The sequence below is a fragment of the Silurus aristotelis genome (genome assembly GCF_946808225.1).
Source record: "Silurus aristotelis genome assembly, chromosome: 15".
Lineage (NCBI taxonomy): Eukaryota > Metazoa > Chordata > Actinopteri > Siluriformes > Siluridae > Silurus > Silurus aristotelis.
The window spans coordinates 25,439,195-25,459,194 of NC_139588.1; the positions used below are offsets into that span (position 1 = coordinate 25,439,195).

At 45.2% G+C, this 20,000-nt stretch overlaps 3 protein-coding genes and 1 long non-coding RNA gene across 9 annotated transcripts in view; 2 read left to right on the forward strand and 2 right to left on the reverse strand.

Annotated features, from left to right (window-relative positions):
• The window catches only part of crip2l (cysteine-rich protein 2-like), a 5,595-nt gene extending 3,989 nt beyond the window's left edge, over positions 1-1,606 (forward strand). Inside the window, exons 6-8 of one of the 2 annotated variants that reach the window (XM_083562788.1) lie at positions 606-711; positions 1,163-1,220; positions 1,371-1,606. In XM_083562788.1, coding sequence (XP_083418914.1) covers positions 606-711; positions 1,163-1,220; positions 1,371-1,376 — 170 coding nt within the window. In that variant the 3' untranslated portion in view covers positions 1,377-1,606. The remainder of the gene's footprint in view (positions 1-605; positions 712-1,162; positions 1,221-1,370) is intronic. The other variant, XM_083562787.1, reaches the window with a different exon arrangement.
• Positions 986-2,638, reverse strand: LOC310738008. The gene is made up of 3 exons (XR_014536952.1): positions 2,536-2,638; positions 1,759-1,836; positions 986-1,214 (listed from the first exon to the last, which is right to left on the reverse strand). It is a non-coding gene; the product is annotated as an uncharacterized lncRNA (long non-coding RNA).
• Positions 2,493-9,365, forward strand: rdh14b (retinol dehydrogenase 14b). The gene is made up of 2 exons (XM_083562751.1): positions 2,493-3,027; positions 8,634-9,365. The coding sequence occupies exons 1-2, from the start codon at positions 2,578-2,580 to the stop codon at positions 9,249-9,251; spliced, it is 1,068 nt and encodes a 355-aa protein (XP_083418877.1). The 5' UTR covers positions 2,493-2,577; the 3' UTR covers positions 9,252-9,365.
• A 444-nt stretch (positions 9,366-9,809) lies between these two features.
• LOC310737907 (brain-enriched guanylate kinase-associated protein) overlaps positions 9,810-20,000 on the reverse strand; it is a 24,069-nt gene continuing 13,878 nt past the window's right edge. For 2 of the 5 annotated variants that reach the window (XR_014536916.1, XR_014536917.1), the window contains 5 exons: positions 14,205-14,271; positions 14,012-14,119; positions 13,592-13,672; positions 10,562-13,069; positions 9,810-10,346 (listed from right to left, as the gene is read on the reverse strand). Coding sequence is in view for 2 of the 5 variants with exons in the window: in XM_083562660.1 (XP_083418786.1) it covers positions 11,810-13,069; positions 13,592-13,672; positions 14,012-14,119; positions 14,205-14,271 (1,516 nt within the window). In the remaining 3 variants the exon portion in view is untranslated. Of the gene's footprint in view, positions 13,070-13,591; positions 13,673-14,011; positions 14,120-14,204; positions 14,272-20,000 lie in introns of all 5 variants that reach the window. The other 3 variants (XM_083562660.1, XM_083562659.1, XR_014536918.1) reach the window with 2 other exon arrangements.

Sequence of the window (20,000 nt, forward strand, 5' to 3'; positions counted from 1 at the left end):
AATTGTTAGCCACCTACGCAGGCCAAAGCCAATGCTCTGGAGAAAGTTTCTCCACACTGGTCATTTCTTTTCTGCTTGTATGCATCCTCATTCTTGACTGCAGGAGCAGCTGGGAGCAATCAGCTAACTGCCCAATAGACTGAGTAGGAGGAACCCGAGGGAAACAAGAGAGAAACACAAAAAACACAAATACACACCTCTTCTTGATGTGGCATAATAAGAAAGAATGTGTCTCTGGATGTAACACTAAGGAACACACTGAGATTTCATTAGCATAATCTCTGAAAGTTCAACACAGATATTATTCATTTTATTTTAATTGTATTTCTGAATAAAGAGTCCTGTGGTGAAATCAGGATGTATTATTTCACACGCTCAGCACCAGATGGCGCTAATGAGTCATATACGCTTCATTTATAACAAATCTGCCTAAACTCTGGACATGTGAAGGCCACGCCCACAAGCTATGAGATCATTAAACTGCTTTAATTTTAGAAAAATCAATAATCCAGTTACTGATGTGTAAACATATACAACTAGTTAGAGTATATTAATGTGTGTGTGTGTGTGTGTGTGTGTGTGTGTGTGTGTGTGTGTGGTGTTAGCGGAGAGGGTGATGTCCCTGGGTAAGAACTGGCACAGGCCGTGTCTGCGCTGTGAGAGATGCAGTAAGACCCTGGCACCAGGAAGTCATGCTGAGGTTTGGAAAAGGTTTCTAATCACTCCATGATCACATTTTTACTCCACCTTCAATTTTTACTGTTTTACTGTTTACTGTCATAAGCATACCTCATATATACTCTTTTTTTCTCATATATATATATATATAATTTTTTTCATGGTTTCTACTTTATTTATCTGCCTTCTTTTTCTTGGTTTATTTTTCTCCCCATCTCATTCCTCATGCCGGACCGTCGTAATAAGCATTTCACTGCATGTCGTACTCTGTATGTATGTATGTATATGTGACCACATGATTACATAATAAAGAACATCTTATTCATTTTTATCACCACTTTATCTGTGTAAAGCTTCTTTGAGACAATGTTCATTTGTTAAAAGCACAAAACAATTAAAAATGAATTGAATTGAATTAAAGTGACCACATGACCAGATGATGTCATCATGCTGTAATTTATTACTCAGTTTTGTTGTATTTCAGCATGATGGCCAGCCGTACTGCCATAAACCCTGCTACGCTGTGCTGTTTGGCCCTAAAGGTATACACACACACACACACACACACACACACACACACACACACACACACACACACACACAGAGTTTTATATATATTTATAAGCAGAAACACACACACATCCCAGATGTTATACAGGTTGTATTTCAGGTGTGTGTTTGTGTGTGTTTAGGTGTGAACACTGGAGGGATGGGCAGCTACAACTATGAAGAACCGAACACTGGGCCTCATCCGTGAATCAACCACACACACACACACAGACACACACACACACAGACACACACACACACAGACACACACACACACAGTTTACACTTTGATGTATGTTGTAGTGTTGAGATGAATGAACACTGATTACAGTATTGTTATGTAATGTGAATGTATTTATAAACAGTGTTTTCCATTTCCTGATGTTTTCTATATGGGTGTGTGTGTGTGTGTGTGTGTGTGTGTGTGTGTGTGTGTGTGTGTGTGTGTGTGTGTGTGTGATGTGATGTGGACCGTTATGAGTCAGTACTCTTCTCAATGGAACAAACCTAATAAATGAAATAAATTAAAACCTTCAGCTGCAGGTTTTGGAAACAGGATTCATTTTCACCATTTGCAAGAACGTCTGCTTGTGGAGCTCCACTTTCTATCTGAAACCTGACATAAAGACTGAGGTTCTCACTGTGGTTCTTCAGGCAGATGAGAACACAAGACAAAAAAATTATAACAACAATAATAATCAAAATTATAATAATAATAATATGTGATAGAAGAGTATCTGTGAGAGTGAAAGGGAAAGTTTATAGGACTGTGGTGAGACCTGAGATGTTGTATGGATTAGAGACAGTGGCATTGAGTAAAAGACAGGAGGTGGAGCTGGAGGTAGCAGAGCTGAAGATGTTGAGATGTTCGTTGGGAGTGACGACGATGGACAGGATTAGAAATGAGTTTATTAGAGGGACAGAGCATGTAGGACGTTTTGGAGACAAGGTGAGGGAGGTGAGATTGAGATGGTTTGGACATGTGCAGAGGAGGGACATGGGGTATATCAGTAGGAGAATGCTGAGGATGGAGACACCAGGAAGGAGGTTTATGGATGTGGTGAGGGAAGACATGCAGGTAGATGGTTTGAAGGAGAGATGATCTGCTTTGACGCCCCCTAATGGGAGAAGCCGAAATAATAATAATAATAATAATAATAATAATAATAAAACCAAAAATTAAATCTGAAAAGAGAACACACACACACTAGTCTCAGATTGAGGATTACAGGACTGCTGTGTGGGATTAAATTCTATATTATATTAAATATTATGTCCCTGTGTATTTGTGTGAGGCGGCTGTAGGACAATGTCCCTCATTAACAGCGCTATACATATAGCAGTGAGCAAATGAAAGGCGGGACTTCCGTTCTGAGAGTGCGGATAGCGGAAGTGGAGTACGCAGGGCATTGTGGGTACTGTAGTCTGATGCGCTGTTGGTGCGGTGTCATGGCGGCCGCGGTGATGTTAGCGCTGGTGCTGGGAGCGGGAGGAGTGCTCTTTATGGCCCGGAGAATGCGCTCCTGGTCCCAGGCTGCTGTCCGCCTCCCCGCAGGATCCATGCGCGGGAAGACGGTGATCGTGACGGGAGCGAGCAGCGGCGTTGGTCAGGCCACAGCTGCCGCGCTCTTCCGCATGCACGCGCGAGTCATCATGGCGTGTCGGGACCGCGCGAGGGCTGAGCGCGCCGCCGCACAGATCCGCGCATGCGCAGAAGACGGGGAGGGGGAGCTGGTTATCAAGCACGTGGACCTGACGTCACTGAGATCCGTGCGCGCGTTCTGCCTGGAGATCATCCAGGTGTGTTTGTGTGCGCGTGCGCGCGAGAGAGGGAGAGAGAGTTTGTGTGTGTGTGTGTGTGTGTGTGTGTGTGTTTACCTTGAGCTGAATCAGTATAAAGTGTTGTGTATTTCCCATCTGGGGTGAATATACACTGGCGATCAAAATTAGAGAACAATTTATAAACAAATGAACAATTCTGAAGTAATGTGATCTTCACTGCTCAACAGTTGAAGGAGTTTTTGTCCTGTTCTGTCTATACCATGCTACCAGAACACCTTTTCCACAAAATAACTAAGACATAAAAAGACAACAAAAAAAACAAACATTATGTTGCAGAAAACACACTGAATAAAATTAGAGAACAACAATGACTGTAGCATGGAAAAAGATTACAACAACATGTTCTGAAGGTTACAACAGTCAGTAATTAGTAGGAAGTGTCCAGGCCTCTGCTCTGAATGACTTCAGCACATCTGCAGCCACAGGACAGCACCAGTCTCTCACACTGCTCTGGTGTGAGAGACTGGTCCTCACGAGACTCACGAGACAGATCCTTACCCTGTTCAGCGCTGAACTGGTGAGCAATTCCAGCTGCAGTGTGGAAACGAAGCCCATTGAGATCCTCCGCAGGATCCTGTCCTCTCTTGTATTTGTCTTCCGTGGGCAACCAGCCTTCTTGGTGGACTTGAATGAGTTTGTGATGTTGTAAAGATTCAATATTCTTGAAATCACAGATTTGGAACAACCAACTTGTCTTGCTATGGCTGATAGGGTCGTCCCTTTGGCCTTCATCTAAGCAACCTGCTGCCGGAGGCTTTCACTCACTTTAGTACGGCGCACCATCTCGCAGAGTCGGTGAAACTGGAAGTTAGGCTGCCAGTTAAATAGGGGTTGACAGATAATCAAGGAAATTAGCACCAGGTACCAGATTAACACCCATTAATGGGAGGAATCTGAAAGTGTTCTCTAATTTTGATCAGTGTGTTTTCTGCTAAATAATGTTTTTTTTTTTAAAATGCCATAGTTATTTTGTGGAAAAGGTGTTCTGGTAGCATGATATAGACACGACAAAAACTCCTTCAACTGCTGAGCAGTGAAGATCACATTATTTTAGAATTGTTCAATTGTTTATAAATTGTTCTGTAATTTTGATCTCCAGTGTAGATGTTCCAAGAGCTCGTGATGTATCTCTGTCACTGTCTATGTCCCTGTCCTTATCCCCATCTCTGTCTCTGTTCTGTCTCCGTCCCCAACTATGTGTCTGTTTTGTCTCTGTCCTAATCTTTGTGTCTGTTTCTTACACCCACATCGCACTGCATCATGGTGAATGCTTTCATGTTTCCCAGTTGCCTAGTAACAGTGTTGTGCACCATTTTCCATTTGAGTGTGTTCTCCATAGCAGTGGGCGGAGCTTGTCCTTTAATGCAGTGTGTTGGTGTGTATTTAGTGCAGTGTGTTGGTGTGTATTTAGTGCAGTGTGTTGGTGTGTATTTAGTGCAGTGTGTTGGTGTGTATTTAATGCAGAGTGTTGGTGTGTATTTAGTGCAGTGTGTTGGTGTGTATTTAATGCAGAGTGTTGGTGTGTATTTAGTGCAGAGTGTTGGTGTGTATTTAATGCAGAGTGTTGGTGTGTATTTAGTGCAGTGTGTTGGTGTGTATTTAATGCAGAGTGTTGGTGTGTATTTAATGCAGAGTGTTGGTGTGTATTTAATGCAGAGTGTTGGTGTGTATTTAGTGCAGTGTGTTGGTGTGTATTTAATGCAGAGTGTTGGTGTGTATTTAGTGCAGTGTGTTGGTGTGTATTTAGTGCAGTGTGTTGGTGTGTATTTAATGCAGTGTGTTGGTGTGTATTTAATGCAGTGTGTTGGTGTGTATTTAATGCAGAGTGTTGGTGTGTATTTAGTGCAGTGTGTTGGTGTGTATTTAATGCAGAGTGTTGGTGTGTATTTAATGCAGAGTGTTGGTGTGTATTTAGTGCAGTGTGTTGGTGTGTATTTAATGCAGAGTGTTGGTGTGTATTTAGTGCAGTGTGTTGGTGTGTATTTAATGCAGAGTGTTGGTGTGTATTTAGTGCAGTGTGTTGGTGTGTATTTAATGCAGAGTGTTGGTGTGTATTTAATGCAGAGTGTTGGTGTGTATTTAATGCAGAGTGTTGGTGTGTATTTAATGCAGAGTGTTGGTGTGTATTTAGTGCAGTGTGTTGGTGTGTATTTAGTGCAGTGTGTTGGTGTGTATTTAGTGCAGTGTGTTGGTGTGTATTTAGTGCAGTGTGTTGGTGTGTATTTAGTGCAGTGTGTTGGTGTGTATTTAATGCAGAGTGTTGGTGTGTATTTAATGCAGAGTGTTGGTGTGTATTTAATGCAGAGTGTTGGTGTGTATTTAGTGCAGTGTGTTGGTGTGTATTTAATGCAGAGTGTTGGTGTGTATTTAGTGCAGTGTGTTGGTGTGTATTTAGTGCAGTGTGTTGGTGTGTATTTAATGCAGAGTGTTGGTGTGTATTTAGTGCAGTGTGTTGGTCAAGTCAAGTCAAGTTTATTTGTATAGCGCTTTTCACAACAGACATTGTCTCAAAGCAGCTTTACAGAAAACAACAGTGAAGGTGAAGGTGTGCGTTTGTCCCTGATGAGCAGCCGTGGCGACAGTGGCAAGGAAAAACTCCCTTAGATGATATGAGGAAGAAACCTTGAGAGGAACCAGACTCAAAGGGGAACCCATCCTCATATGGGTGACATCAAGAGTTTGATCATAAATCTTTCAACAATACAGAACAATTTGTGATCATCATAGATCCAGCATCAGCTTCTCCATGCCAGGGCCTTTAAACACTCGGCATCACTTCTCCATGATCATCCATAGGTCCATAATCTTCACGAGGTGGGACGTGACTGGAGCTGGCCAAACCTCAGGATGCCTCGGGATGGGGAGAGAAAGAGAAGCAGTGGAGAGGAATTAGCGTAGCTGCTGTTCATGATATTAACAGCACAAGTTGATAATGTGCATGTGATCAGATGTTCTGGAGCACAAGGTTGTGATGTGATGTGTGTGATGTGTGTTATGTGTAGGCTTTGCTAAAAATATATGTTTTTAATCTACACTTAAACTGGGAGAGTGTATCTGAACCCCGAACACTGTCAGGAAGACTATTCCAGAGTTTAGGAGCTAAATGTGAAAATGCTCTACCGCCTTTAGTGGACTTTGCTATTCTAGGAACTACTAGAAGCCCAGAGTTTTGAGATCTCAGGGAGCGTGACGGATTGTAGCGTGTTAAGAGACTGGATAGATACATGGGAGCCAAACCATTTAGTGCTTTATAAGTGAGTAGCAGTAGTTTGTAGTCTATTCGAAACTTAATAGGAAGCCAATGTAGGGACGATAAGATTGGAGTTATATGATCGTATTTTCTTGACCTAGTAAGAACTCTTGCTGCGGCATTCTGAACTAACTGAAGCTTGTTTATTAATGATGCAGGACATCCACCTAGTAATGCATTACAGTAGTCTATTCTAGAGGTCATAAACGCATGGACGAGCTTCTCTGCATCAGATATAGATAACATATTTCTTAGCTTAGAAATATTTCTAAGGTGAAAGAAGCTGTTTTTGTAACTTGATTGATGTGATTTTTAAAAGATAAGTTGCTCTAAAATAACTCCCAGGTCTTTTACCGTTGAACTAGTAGTTACAGAACAACCGTCTAAATGCAGGCTGAGATGCTGGAGCAGTTGGTGTGTATTTAATGCAGTGTGTTGGTGTGTATTTAGTGCAGTGTGTTGGTGTGTATTTAATGCAGAGTGTTGGTGTGTATTTAGTGCAGAGTGTTGGTGTGTATTTAATGCAGAGTGTTGGTGTGTATTTAGTGCAGTGTGTTGGTGTGTATTTAATGTAGAGTGTTGGTGTGTATTTAATGCAGAGTGTTGGTGTGTATTTAGTGCAGTGTGTTGGTGTGTATTTAATGTAGAGTGTTGGTGTGTATTTAGTGCAGAGTGTTGGTGTGTATTTAGTGCGGAGTGTTGGTGTGTATTTAATGCAGAGTGTTGGTGTGTATTTAATGCAGAGTGTTGGTGTGTATTTAATGCAGAGTGTTGGTGTGTATTTAGTGCAGTGTGTTGGTGTGTATTTAATGCAGAGTGTTGGTGTGTATTTAGTGCAGTGTGTTGGTGTGTATTTAATGTAGAGTGTTGGTGTGTATTTAATGCAGAGTGTTGGTGTGTATTTAGTGCAGTGTGCTGGTGTGTATTTAATGTAGAGTGTTGGTGTGTATTTAATGCAGAGTGTTGGTGTGTATTTAGTGCAGAGTGTTGGTGTGTATTTAATGCAGAGTGTTGGTGTGTATTTAATGCAGAGTGTTGGTGTGTATTTAGTGCAGTGTGTTGGTGTGTATTTAATGCAGAGTGTTGGTGTGTATTTAATGCAGAGTGTTGGTGTGTATTTAGTGCAGAGTGTTGGTGTGTATTTAGTGCAGTGTGTTGGTGTGTATTTAGTGCAGAGTGTTGGTGTGTATTTAGTGCAGAGTGTTGGTGTGTATTTAGTGCAGAGTGTTGGTGTGTATTTAGTGCAGTGTGTTGGTGTGTATTTAGTGCAGTGTGTTGGTGTGTATTTAATGCAGAGTGTTGGTGTGTATTTAGTGCAGACTGTTGGTGTGTATTTAGTGCAGAGTGTTGGTGTGTATTTAGTGCAGAGTGTTGGTGTGTATTTAGTGCAGAGTGTTGGTGTGTATTTAGTGCAGAGTGTTGGTGTGTATTTAATGCAGTGTGTTGGTGTGTATTTAATGCAGTGTGTTGGTGTGTATTTAATGCAGAGTGTTGGTGTGTATTTAATGCAGAGTGTTGGTGTGTATTTAGTGCAGAGTGTTGGTGTGTATTTAGTGCAGAGTGTTGGTGTGTATTTAGTGCAGAGTGTTGGTGTGTATTTAGTGCAGAGTGTTGGTGTGTATTTAGTGCAGAGTGTTGGTGTGTATTTAGTGCAGTGTGTTGGTGTGTATTTAGTGCAGTGTGTTGGTGTGTATTTAATGCAGTGTGTTGGTGTGTATTTAGTGCAGTGTGTTGGTGTGTATTTAATGCAGAGTGCTGGTGTGTATTTAATGCAGAGTGCTGGTGTGTATTTAATGCAGTGTGTTGGTGTGTATTTAGTGCAGTGTGTTGGTGTGTATTTAGTGCAGTGTGTTGGTGTGTATTTAGTGCAGTGTGTTGGTGTGTATTTAATGCAGTGTGTTGGTGTGTATTTAATGCAGTGTGTTGGTGTGTATTTAATGCAGTGTGTTGGTGTGTATTTAGTGCAGTGTGTTGGTGTGTATTTAATGCAGTGTGTTGGTGTGTATTTAGTGCAGTGTGTTGGTGTGTATTTAGTGCAGTGTGTTGGTGTGTATTTAGTGCAGTGTGTTGGTGTGTATTTAGTGCAGTGTGTTGGTGTGTATTTAGTGCAGTGTGTTGGTGCTGTAGATTTGAACAGAATGTGATCAGCACTGATCTCTGGCCCCGCCCACTCCCACTCATTCTGCCTTTCTGATAGGGTGTGTTTGGATGCCTGGAAATCTGAATAACCATGCCTATTTATCTGTGCGTGTGTGTGTGTGTGTGTGTGTGTGTGTGTGTGTGTGTGTGTGTGTGTGTGTGTGTGTGTGTGTAGGAGGAGCTGAAGCTAGACGTGTTGATTAATAACGCAGGTGTGTTCCGCTGCCCGTACACGAAAACGGAGGACGGCTTTGAGATGCAGTTTGGTGTGAACCATTTGTCTCACTTCCTATTGACACACCTGCTGACAGAGCTGATGGTACGTTCCGCTCCAAGTCGCATCCTCGTTGTTTCCTCCAAACTTTACAAACATGGCAGCATCAGATTTGACGATGTGAACAGTGAGAATGAGTACGACCCCGCCTTCTGCTATAGTCAGAGTAAACTCGCTAACCTGCTGTTCGTACATGAGTTAGCGAGGAGGCTGGAGGGGCAGGGCGTGACCGTGAACTCCCTCTCCCCTGGGATGGTCAGGACCAACCTGGGACGCCATGTCCGTGTCCCCCTCCTGCTGAAACCCCTCTTCTTTCTGGTGTCATGGCTGTTCTTCAAGAGTCCAGACGAGGGCGCTGAGACACCAGTGTTCCTTGCATGTTCTCCTGATGTTGCCAACGTGACCGGAAAGTTCTTCAGTAACTGCCATGAGGAAGTTCTCCTGCCTAGTGCCCTGGACGATGACACAGCAAAGCGACTGTGGGACCTGAGTGAGACTATGGTTGGGTTGAAGAGCTGAGCTGAATCTCTCTGCTTGAATATGTTAATTGATGTTTTTGTGTTTTAAAAAATCTTAAATTATTAGTAAATCTGTTAAAAGATTAGAAATAAACTGGAACTTAAACATGCAAAATCACATGCCTGATGTTCATGATCTTCAGAAGTTTTATCGTGTGATACTGCACTGCATTTAAACTGGACCTACTTTACAAATAAAATTGCAGGTTCTTGTATCCAGTTTTCCACTTGAACCATCTCCCAGAACATTTTCCAGAACATCTTTCATACCGTCACCAGAAAGGTTTCTACATATAGAGGTGTCAATATTCTCCATCAGGTCTATCAGTTCTGGAGGTTCCATATGCTGCTTTGTGAGTGATGACCGCTCGAACAACAGTGGGATCAGCACCCCCTGGTGGCTGTGTTTGTAAGTGGGCGAGACTAGAGCTCTGTAAGAAACACTGAATATTAATACAATAATTGTGATGGTGCATCTGCAGTGACATCCCATAATACTAAACTCCACTACAGAGAGAGAGAGAGAGATCGGCATGGAGAGAGAGAGGGAGAGAGAGAGTGGTGTTAATTGTGCTTTATTAGAAGGTAAACAGTAGAGTAGAAGAGAAGGAGGAGAAGGCGGCTCATGCATGACGTGGGTCTGATTACAGAGGAACAGAAAGAGGAAGCATCAGTGAGGTAGAGGAGCTGAAACACCGAGAGAAGAACACCAAAATAAACCTGTACATCAACCAATCAGAGGAGCAGGAGGCGTGGCTCTGAAACCTGTTAGAGCTCTGTCACAAACGCTAGAGCACACTCATATACTGAGTACACACTCGTATACTGCACTGTGAGTGGTGTGTGTGTCAGGACTTAAAGCTAATCTCATATGCTAAATGCTAATTTACCAGTTAACTAGCAGCCTCTTCCGGTTTATTGCTAGCGTTTGGCGGTTTGGAGTTATTCCACAGTCAGAAGCGTAAGGGTTTGAGGCTCTCTGCAGTCAGTCTCATCCATCACTGATATACTGAACAAAATATACAGCTGGGGATAAACCAAAAGTCCACTCTCAAAATCTGTGTACAGTTAGCATGTCTCTCCAACCTTCTCTGTGCTGTAAAGCTTTTCACACACACACACACACACACACACACACACACACACACACACACACACACACACACACACACACACACACAATCAAATAACAAGGTCCAAAATCCAAAAAAATATTTTCTTCCAAAAATAAATAAATAAAAATGAATAGAACTAAATTGCAGTGGGTGGAGCTAGACCTGACATGACCCCGCCCATAACCCTGATCTCAACTCTAATCCATGAGACGATCTGGATCATGGAGTTATAACACATTTTTGCATCCTGAACGATGCTAGTTTTGAGTTCACCCTGGTAGGTGGAGTTAACTCAGGTCTGACTCCACCCCCTGTAAAAAAGCAGCAAGCGTTAAGCTTCATATCAACCACAGAACATCATCATGACTTCATCTCCACTGTAGAAAAATACCACAGAGCATAAAGACGGAGAGAACGCACAGTCGGATCGGCGGGAAGTCTGAGTGCACCACCGAGACACCTTCTGATTGGATCTCACACTGAAGTCGGTCTGAAACCTTCGCTAACGTGTGCTTCACTCACTCACGGCTAATCCAAAGCAGAGAAAAATATCAGTAAAAGACTCTCAATTGGTTGGTTTTGGATTTGCTTTAGCCACGCCGCCCAAGGGCTATTGACTCCTCCCTAATGCGCCAGATCCAGAAACCTGTCTGATTAATAATGATGGAACACTGCCACTCACTGGACTGTTAAAGTAATGCTTTTGGGCGTGTCCAGTTTCTATGGGTGGAGATATGGGGGTGGAGTTACAGGGTTTTATTGTTATGGTAACTGATAAAAATCTCATAAATTTACGGTGAGACCTGAAAGGAAGCGATTCCAAAATGTATGTAGAAACTAATATAAAAAAGACAAGCCATTCATTTAGGCCAAAAGTAATGGCACCCTAAAACAGGAAGACGTGTATTAGCTGAACTGCTGCAGTAGCTCCCGCTGCATTTAGGAGGCACTCGTTCACCCTAGTCGCCATGTTGTCGTTTTTGTGGGAATGGCGAATCAGCTGTGTTTGTAAACGTGCTCAGTAATGTACAGCTGATTTGTGTTTATTAACACACACACACACACATGCGAACGAGACACAGTATAACTTCTGTAAAGTCTGGTGGGAAAATTTAGTTGTGTTTGGCCACAAATCCATTAATACACAACTTTATTACAGATTTATAAATCTTTTTTTTTATAAATCAGTGTAGCCCTAGTTCTGATAACCTAATTCCAAGGTTCCAAGGTGCGTTCTGATTGGTTGAAATCAATAGAAACACAAATAATTAACAGTTCTCAGTAGCGCACTCAGACATGTGGCCTGAACTGGATAAAGTAAAATCAGGTCCTCAGAAGATCAGAGTAAAGTGGAGCTCAGGTCTACTGAGGCGCTCCTCATAAAGAAAAAGTGTTGTGTGTTAAATAATATTAATCTGGAGAAAGCCATGTCCCCACAGAGTCCTCAGTTGAGCAGAGTACCATAAAGCTGTGCTTTTGTTAGGCTGTCCTTCCTCGTCAGGCCCAGAGTGGTGAAGGTTTGGTACTGTGATGCTGCCTGAGTCGAAGGAGAACTCGTTTCCTGAGGAGAGGTGCTAATCCGGTCCGGCTGAAAGGATTGCAGCTCAGCACCAATTTCCATGGACCCGATTTCCAGTGACTCGTTGGAGCTGTTTGGACTCACATCCACCTCCTCATCCTCATATTCTTGCTCGAGTCCAGCCTCCTGCTGCTCCACCTCCTGGTTCTCATCCTCTGTGCTGTACAAGTGTGTATTCTGAAGATCAGTGCTGGAGAACGGATCCAACAGGGTGGCGCCGTGGTGCCGATAGGCATCGCTTCCCTCCTGGAAGCTGCTGTAGAGAGGACCAAGCCGGATCTTGGCGGGTCGAACGGAGAAGTGCTGCTCAGAGAAGCTATAGGGCGAAGCACGTCCAGCACTACAGAACGAGTGAGCGCTGACATCCTCTACACTCAACCGCCTCCATCGGCCAATAAGCACCTCCTGCTCCTCTTCTGGCTCCTCCTCCTCTTCTGGGACCAGCGCACTGCCACGCCGACTGTCACCGTAGTTGACGCTGGGCGAAGTGGACGGTGGGAGGGGCTCATACGGCTCGCTGTAGCACGACATTGCACCACTGTAGAGAGGAGAGCCGCCATTTTGGTAAGTGTGAGACGCACTGAAGGCGCTCGGACTTTCTCTTTCCCAGGAATCATCACTTTTGTGCTCGTACTCGACACCGTCTCGCCATTCCATGTAGATTCCATGGTGTTGAGGTGAAGAGGTGGTGCTATAAGGAGGTTCAGCCCCTTTTTCTTCAGATCCACCCCCACTAAAACTGGAGTAAGAGCTGGAGGCTCCACCCACAGAGGTATTAAAATGGGGGAATCGGTGCAGGTCGAAACTGGGCCTGCGCTCGCGACGCCGCTCGTCTGGGCAGTACAGTGCTGTGTCACTGCTGTACACGTCACACTTCGCCACACTCCTCAAACTGAGGCCCAGACGCTCGTCTGCGCTAACAGGAGTGCCAATCAGGAAGCCCGGGTGCTCGTGAGTCTCGTGGAGCTCGTGACGTGTGGGGCTTGGGGAACGCGAGGCTCCCTCCTGTTTCTCCAAAACGTTGGCCATCACAGAGGAGGGAATGGGGTCGGAATATGGTGAGCGACAGATGGGTGAAGAATCCTCGACGTGCAGACTCAAACGCTCCAGAAAATCTGCAGGCAGCTGGAAGAAGAAAAGAAAAACATGAAATTGGTTTATAATGAAATGATATTTTAATGATAGTGTTGTTTTTATCAGAGAAGTGATAACGCCATGCAGAAAGAGAAACAGATCTCAGTCCCTCCTGAGGCATCGATCTGTTATTACACTGCTCACCAGCATCATCTGTTTCCATGGCAACAGCAGCAGAGTAAACCATCTGTAATTAGCTAGCGGGGCGTTTCAGCTAATTACAGTGTTTCATAATAAGCACTAAAGTCTGAAGTGTGTGTTTTTCAGCAGTGGGTTTTGTGAGATCATGACCTCACTGAGGAACAACGACTAATTTATTCGGATTTTTCATTTACATCATAAAAACGTCCACCTGCCTGCAGCTGCGTCTCAAACAACACACACCACCGGCCTAAAGTTTATAGCACTCACAACACACTGTTTACTGGACTGACTGTGTGTGTGTGTGTGTGTGTGTGTGTGTGTGTGTGTGTGTGTGTGTGTGTGAGAGAGAGAGAGAGATAATAAACCCACCTCAGAGAGTTGAGCTCTGTATTGAGACTGATTACACTGCAGGAGCTGAGCTGCCAGGGTGCAGTCCTTCCTGTACAAATCCTGCACACACACACACACACACACACACACACACACACACACACACACACACTGCAGGTTTAGTAAGGTCTTTTAATTATCTAGAATAAATCCCGGATTTACATCATAAAAACTTCTCACATACAAAAAGGTGCAACGGAATGCGCCTTTCAGGTTCAGAACTCAGACTCAGATACAGTAAGTATTCGGCATCAGATTAAAGTAAGTGTGTGTGTGTGTGTGTGTGTGTGTGTGTGTGTGTGTGTGTGTGTGTGTGTGTGTGGGTGTGTGTGTGTGCGCGTGTACGTGTGTGCATGTGTGTGGGTGTGTGTGTGTGTGTGTGTGTGTGTGTGTTCTTACATTGTCCTCTTTGAGCTTCTCGATGGTGATCTTTGCCTCCATCAGGTGTGTGTTAAGTACAATAATCTCATGACTGAGTGCCCGCTTTTCATCGTCATGATGCTGGGACTGAAACACATACACACACAGAGTTGTTATTAGGCCACACCCACCTGAAACACTGTAAGACACACACTGTGAGGTTTACACTCACAGTCCGGTGGATTTTCTCCTCCAGGTCTTGATTGATTCTCTGTAAGGCTGAGTAACTGCTCTGTATTCTGCAAGAAACCAAATCACAAATCATACATGGGCTGTGTTCCAATCCTGCCTCTCACACTCCTCCTTCTACACTCTATATACTATATACTATATATATATATATATATATATATATATATATATATATATATATATATATATATATATATATATATATACAGTGAGGAAAATAAGTATTTGAACACGCTGCTATTTTGCAAGTTCTCCCACTTAGAAATCATGGAGGGTCTGAAATTGTCATCGTAGGTGCATGTCCACTGTGAGAGACATAATCTAAAAAAAAAATCCAGAAATCACTATATATGATTTTTAAACTATTTATTTGTATGATACAGCTGCAAATAAGTATTTGAACACCTGTCTATCAGCTAGAATTCTGACCCTCAAAGACCTGTTAGTCTGCCTTTAAAATGTCCACCTCCACTACATTTATTATCCTAAATTAGATGCACCTGTTTGAGGTCGTTAGCTGCATAAAGACACCTGTCCACCCCATACAATCAGTAAGAATCCAACTACTAACATGGCCAAGACCAAAGAGCTGTCCAAAGACACTAGAGACAAAATTGTACACCTCCACGAGGCTGGAAAGGGCTACAGGGAAATTGCCAAGCAGCTTGGTGAAAAAAGGTCCACTGTTGGAGCAATCATTAGAAAATAGAAGAAGCTAAACATGACTGTCAATCGCCCTCGGACTGGGGCTCCATGCAAGATCTCACCTCGTGGGGTCTCAATGATCCTAAGGAAGGTGAGAAATCAACCCAGAACTACACGGGAGGAGCTGGTCAATGACCTGAAAAGAGCTGGGACCACCGTTTCCAAGGTTACTGTTGGTAATACACTAAGACGTCATGGTTTGAAATCATGCATTGCACGGAAGGTTCCCCTGCTTAAACCAGCACATGTCCAGGCACGTCTTAAGTTTGCCAATGACCATTTGGATGATCCAGAGGAGTCATGGGAGAAAGTCATGTGGTCAGATGAGACCAAAATAGTATTTTGGGTCATAGTTCCACTAAACGTGTTTGGAGGAAGAAGAATGATGAGTACCATCCCAAGAACACCATCCCTACTGTGAAGCATGGGGGTGGTAGCATCATGCTTTGGGGGTGTTTTTCTGCACATGGGACAGGGCGACTGCACTGTATTAAGGAGAGGATGACCGGGGCCATGTATTGCGAGATTTTGGGGAACAACCTCCTTCCCTCAGTTAGAGCATTGAAGATGGGTCGAGGCTGGGTCTTCCAACATGACAATGACCCAAAGCACACAGCCAGATTTTTTTAGATTATGTCTCTCACATTGGACATGCAACTACGATGACAATTTCAGACCCCTCCATGATTTCTAAGTGGGAGAACTTGCAAAATAGCAGGGTGTTCAGATACTTTTTTCCTCACTGTATATATATATATATATATATATATATATATATATATATATATATATATATATATTTATATATATATATCTCATTGGTGGGGCATCAGGGTCAGCAAGTCCATCTCTGTGTCTAAACTCTATCGGAATCAATGACTTAATGACTCACTTTAATTAATTTTTGTGCATGAATATGTATTAAATTTTTCAGAATATTCTCTTCTCTTTATTTTCAAGTTTTGTAAGTTTACGTTTCTCCTCATTCAGATCTCAGCCTTCACATTTTGTATTAGCACACCAGGCTTTTCTAGAATAAACTCCATGTTGCTTAAAGGCTTCTTTTCTTTTTTTCTTCTTTGATTCACGCCGGATTTCTGCAATAGTGTTGAAACCTTTGGATCTTCATCTTCCAGAGGAGGGTGAAGTGTGCAGGAGCTGAATCTGGTGAGTAGGGTGGGTGTGGTACTGAGATCATGTGGATTGTTTTGATTCGCTTCACATGAAAGAACTCCTGCGGCATTTCAGTCCTTGTGCAACTGAAGCAAACAATCATTTATGGGTGGTAAGAAAATGTCAAAAGATCCCTGGGACAAAGTTGTGGACAAACACAAGTCAGTGGATGGACACAAAAACAGTTCAAAGGCTTTACCAATGCCTAGAAGCGCAGTGAAGTCTATTAATAAGAAGTTGAAGGTGTTTGGTAAAAAACAGGATGTCGCTTTAAACTGGTCAGAGAGCAACCAAGAGGCCTACAGCGAATCTGAAGCAGTTTCAGGAATTTATGAGAAGAGTGTTCAATGTCCATCCATCCATCTTCTCCCGCTTATCCGATGCCGGGTCGCGGGGGCAGCAGTCTAAGCAAAGATGCCCAGACAACCCTCTCCCTAGACACTTCTTCCAGCTCTTCCGGGGGGACACCAAGGCGTTCCCAGGCCAGCCGGGAGACATAGTCTCTCCAGCGTGTCCTAGGTCTTCCCCGGGGTCTCCTCCCAGTGGGACGCGCCCGGAACACCTTCCCAGGAAGGCGTCCAGGAGGCATCCGGAACAGATGCCCGAGCCACCTCAGCTGACCCCTCTCGATGTGGAGGAGCAGCGGATCTACTCTGAGCTCCTCCCGAGTGACTGAGCTTCTCACCCTATCTCTAAGGGATCGCCCAGCCACCCTGCGGAGAAAGCACATTTCAGCCGCCTGTATCCGGGATCTTGTCCTTTCGGTCATGACCCAGAGCTCATGACCATAGGTGAGAGTAGAAACATAGATTGAACGGTAAATCGAGAGTTTCGCCTTGCGGCTCAGCTCCTTCTTCACCACGACAGACCGGTACATCGACCGCATTGCTGCAGAAGCTGCACTGATCCGTCTGTCAATCTCCCGTTCCACCCTTCCCTCACTCGTGAACAAAACCCCAAGATACTTAAACTCCTCCACTTGCGGCAGGAACTCCCCACCAACTTGAAGTGGGCAAGCCACCCTTTTCCGACTGAGGACCATGGCCTCGGATTTGGAGGTGCTGATTCTCATCCCAGCCGCTTCACACTCGGCTGCAAACCGTCCCAGTGCATGCTGAAGGCCCTGGTCTGATGAAGCCAACACGACAACATCATCTGCAAAGAGCAAAGACGAAATCGTGTCGTCACCAAACCGGACACCCTCCGACCCCTGGCTGCGCCTAGAAATTCTGTCCATAAAAATTATGAACAGAACCGGTGACAAAGGGCAGCCCTGCCGGAGTCCAACATGCACCGGGAACAAGTCTGACTTACTGCCGGCAATGCGAACCAAGCTCCTGCTTCGGTCATACAGGGACCGGACAGCCCTTAGTAAAGGGCCCCCGATCCCATACTCCCGGTGCACCCTCCACAGGCCGCCGCGAGGGACACAGTCGAATGCATTTTCCAAATCCACAAAGCACATGTGGACTGGTTGGGCAAACTCCCATGAACCCTCCAGCACCCTGTAGAGGGTATAGAGCTGGTCCAGTGTTCCACGGCCTGGATGAAAACCACATTGTTCCTCCTGAATCCGAGGTTCTACTATCGGCCGTATTCTCCTCTCCAGTACCCTGGCATAGACTTTCCCAGGTAGGCTGAGAAGTGTGATCCCCCTATAGTTGGAACACACCCTCCGGTCCCCCTTCTTAAAAAGAGGGACCACCACCCCGGTCTGCCATTCCAGAGGCACTGTCCCCGACCTCCACGCGATGCTGCAGAGGCGTGTCAGCCAAGACAGCCCCACAACATCCAGAGACTTAAGGTACTCAGGGCGGATCTCATCCACCCCCGGTGCCTTGCCACCGAGGAGTTTCTTTACTACCTCGGTGACTTCAGCTTGGGTGATGGACGAGTCCGCCTCTGAGCCCTCAGCCTCTGCTTCCACAATGGAAGACGTGACGGCGGGATTGAGGAGATCCTCGAAGTATTCCTTCCACCGTCCAACGACATCCCCAGTTGAGGTCAACAGCTCCCCACCTCTACTGTAAACAGCATTGGTGGGGCACTGCTTTCCCCTCCTGAGGCGCCGGACGGTTTGCCAGAATCTCTTTGAGGCCAGCCGATAGTCCTTCTCCATGGCCTCACCGAACTCCTCCCAGGCCCGAGTTTTTGCCTCGATAACCACCCAGGCTGCAGTTTGCTTGGCCTGCCGGTACCCGTCAGCTGCCTCAGGAGTCCCACAAGCCAACCAGGCCCGGTAGGACTCCTTCTTCAGCTTGACGGCATCCCTTACTTCCGGTTTCCACCACCGGGTTCGGGGATTGCCGCCTCGACAGGCACCGGAGACCTTACTGCCACAGCTCCGAGCGGCCGCTTCAACAATGGAGGTGGAGAACATGGTCCACTCGGACTCAATATCTCCGGCCTCCCTCGGGATCTGGTCAAAGCTCCGCCGGAGGTGGGAGTTGAAGATCTCTCTGACAGGAGGCTCGGCCAAACGTTCCCAGCAGACCCTCACAGTACGCTTGGGTCTGCCGAGTCTGTCCAGCTTCCTCCCCCGCCATCGGATCCAACTCACCACCAGGTGGTGATCAGTTGACAGCTCCGCCCCTCTCTTTACCCGAGTGTCCAAGACATACGGCCGCAGGTCAGATGAAACGACCACAAAGTCGATCATCGACCTACGGCCTAGGGTGTCCTGGTGCCACGTGTACTGATGGACACCCTTATGCTTGAACATGGTGTTCGTTATGGACAAACTGTAACTAGCACAGAAGTCCAATAACTGAACACCGCTCGGGTTCAGATCAGGGGGGCCGTTCCTCCCAATCACGCCCCTCCAGGTGTCACTGTCGCTGCCCACGTGTGCATTAAAGTCTCCCAGTAGAACGACGGAGTCCCCAGTCGGAGCACTGTCCAGCACCCCTCCCAGAGACCCCAAGAAGGCCGGGTACTCTATACTGCCGTTTGGCCCGTAGGCACACACGACAGTGAGAGACCTATCTCCGACCCGTAGTTGCAGGGAAACGACCCTCTCGTTCACCGGGGTAAACTCCAACACATGTCGGCTGAGCTGGGGGGCTATAAGCAAACCCACACCAGCCCGATGCCTTTCACCATGTGCAGCTCCAGAGTTGTAAAGAGTCCATCCAGAGTTGTAAAGAGTGTGGTTCCAGAGCCCAGGCCGTGCGTAGAGGTGATCCCGACTATCTCTAGTCGGAACCTCTCAACCTCACGCACAATCTCAGGCTCCTTCCCCGCCAGCGAGGTGACATTCCACGTCCCTAGAGCTAGCTTCCGAGTCCAGGGATCGGGTTGTCGAGGCCTCCGCCTTCGACTGCTGCCCGATTCTCTTAGCACCGGCCCCTTACGTTCAATGTATGCATGTGAAAACAATATCACAGATTCTCCACAAATGTGGCTTGTATGGGAGAGAAAGAAAGGCCACATGCAGTCACGACTGAATTTTGTAAGATTCAGAGGCCACATGGAAATAAATGTCATGGGCAGAGAAGACTAAAACTACACCAAACGATATATCTGGCAGAAATCCAATACAACTCACCATCCAGATAACACCATTCCTACAGTAAAGCATGGAGAAGGGCATATCCTACTTTAACCTAGTAACTGGAGCACTTATCGGGATCGAAGGAAAAATAGGGCAAAATCAAATTCTTGAGGAAAATCTGCTGCCCTCTGCCAGAAGTTGTCAATGCGAAGAAGGTCTACATTCCATCATGACAATGACCCAAAGCACAAAGCAAAAGGAGAAGATGGTGACTGTCCTTAGACGACCTAGGCATAGTCAAAATTGTGAAAAAAACATAGAGATCAGTGGTTCTGGTTTTTAACAGCTGGATAAAATAAAAACTGTGTCCGTCTTCATTTCAGGCTACAAAGCAACAACGTTTTA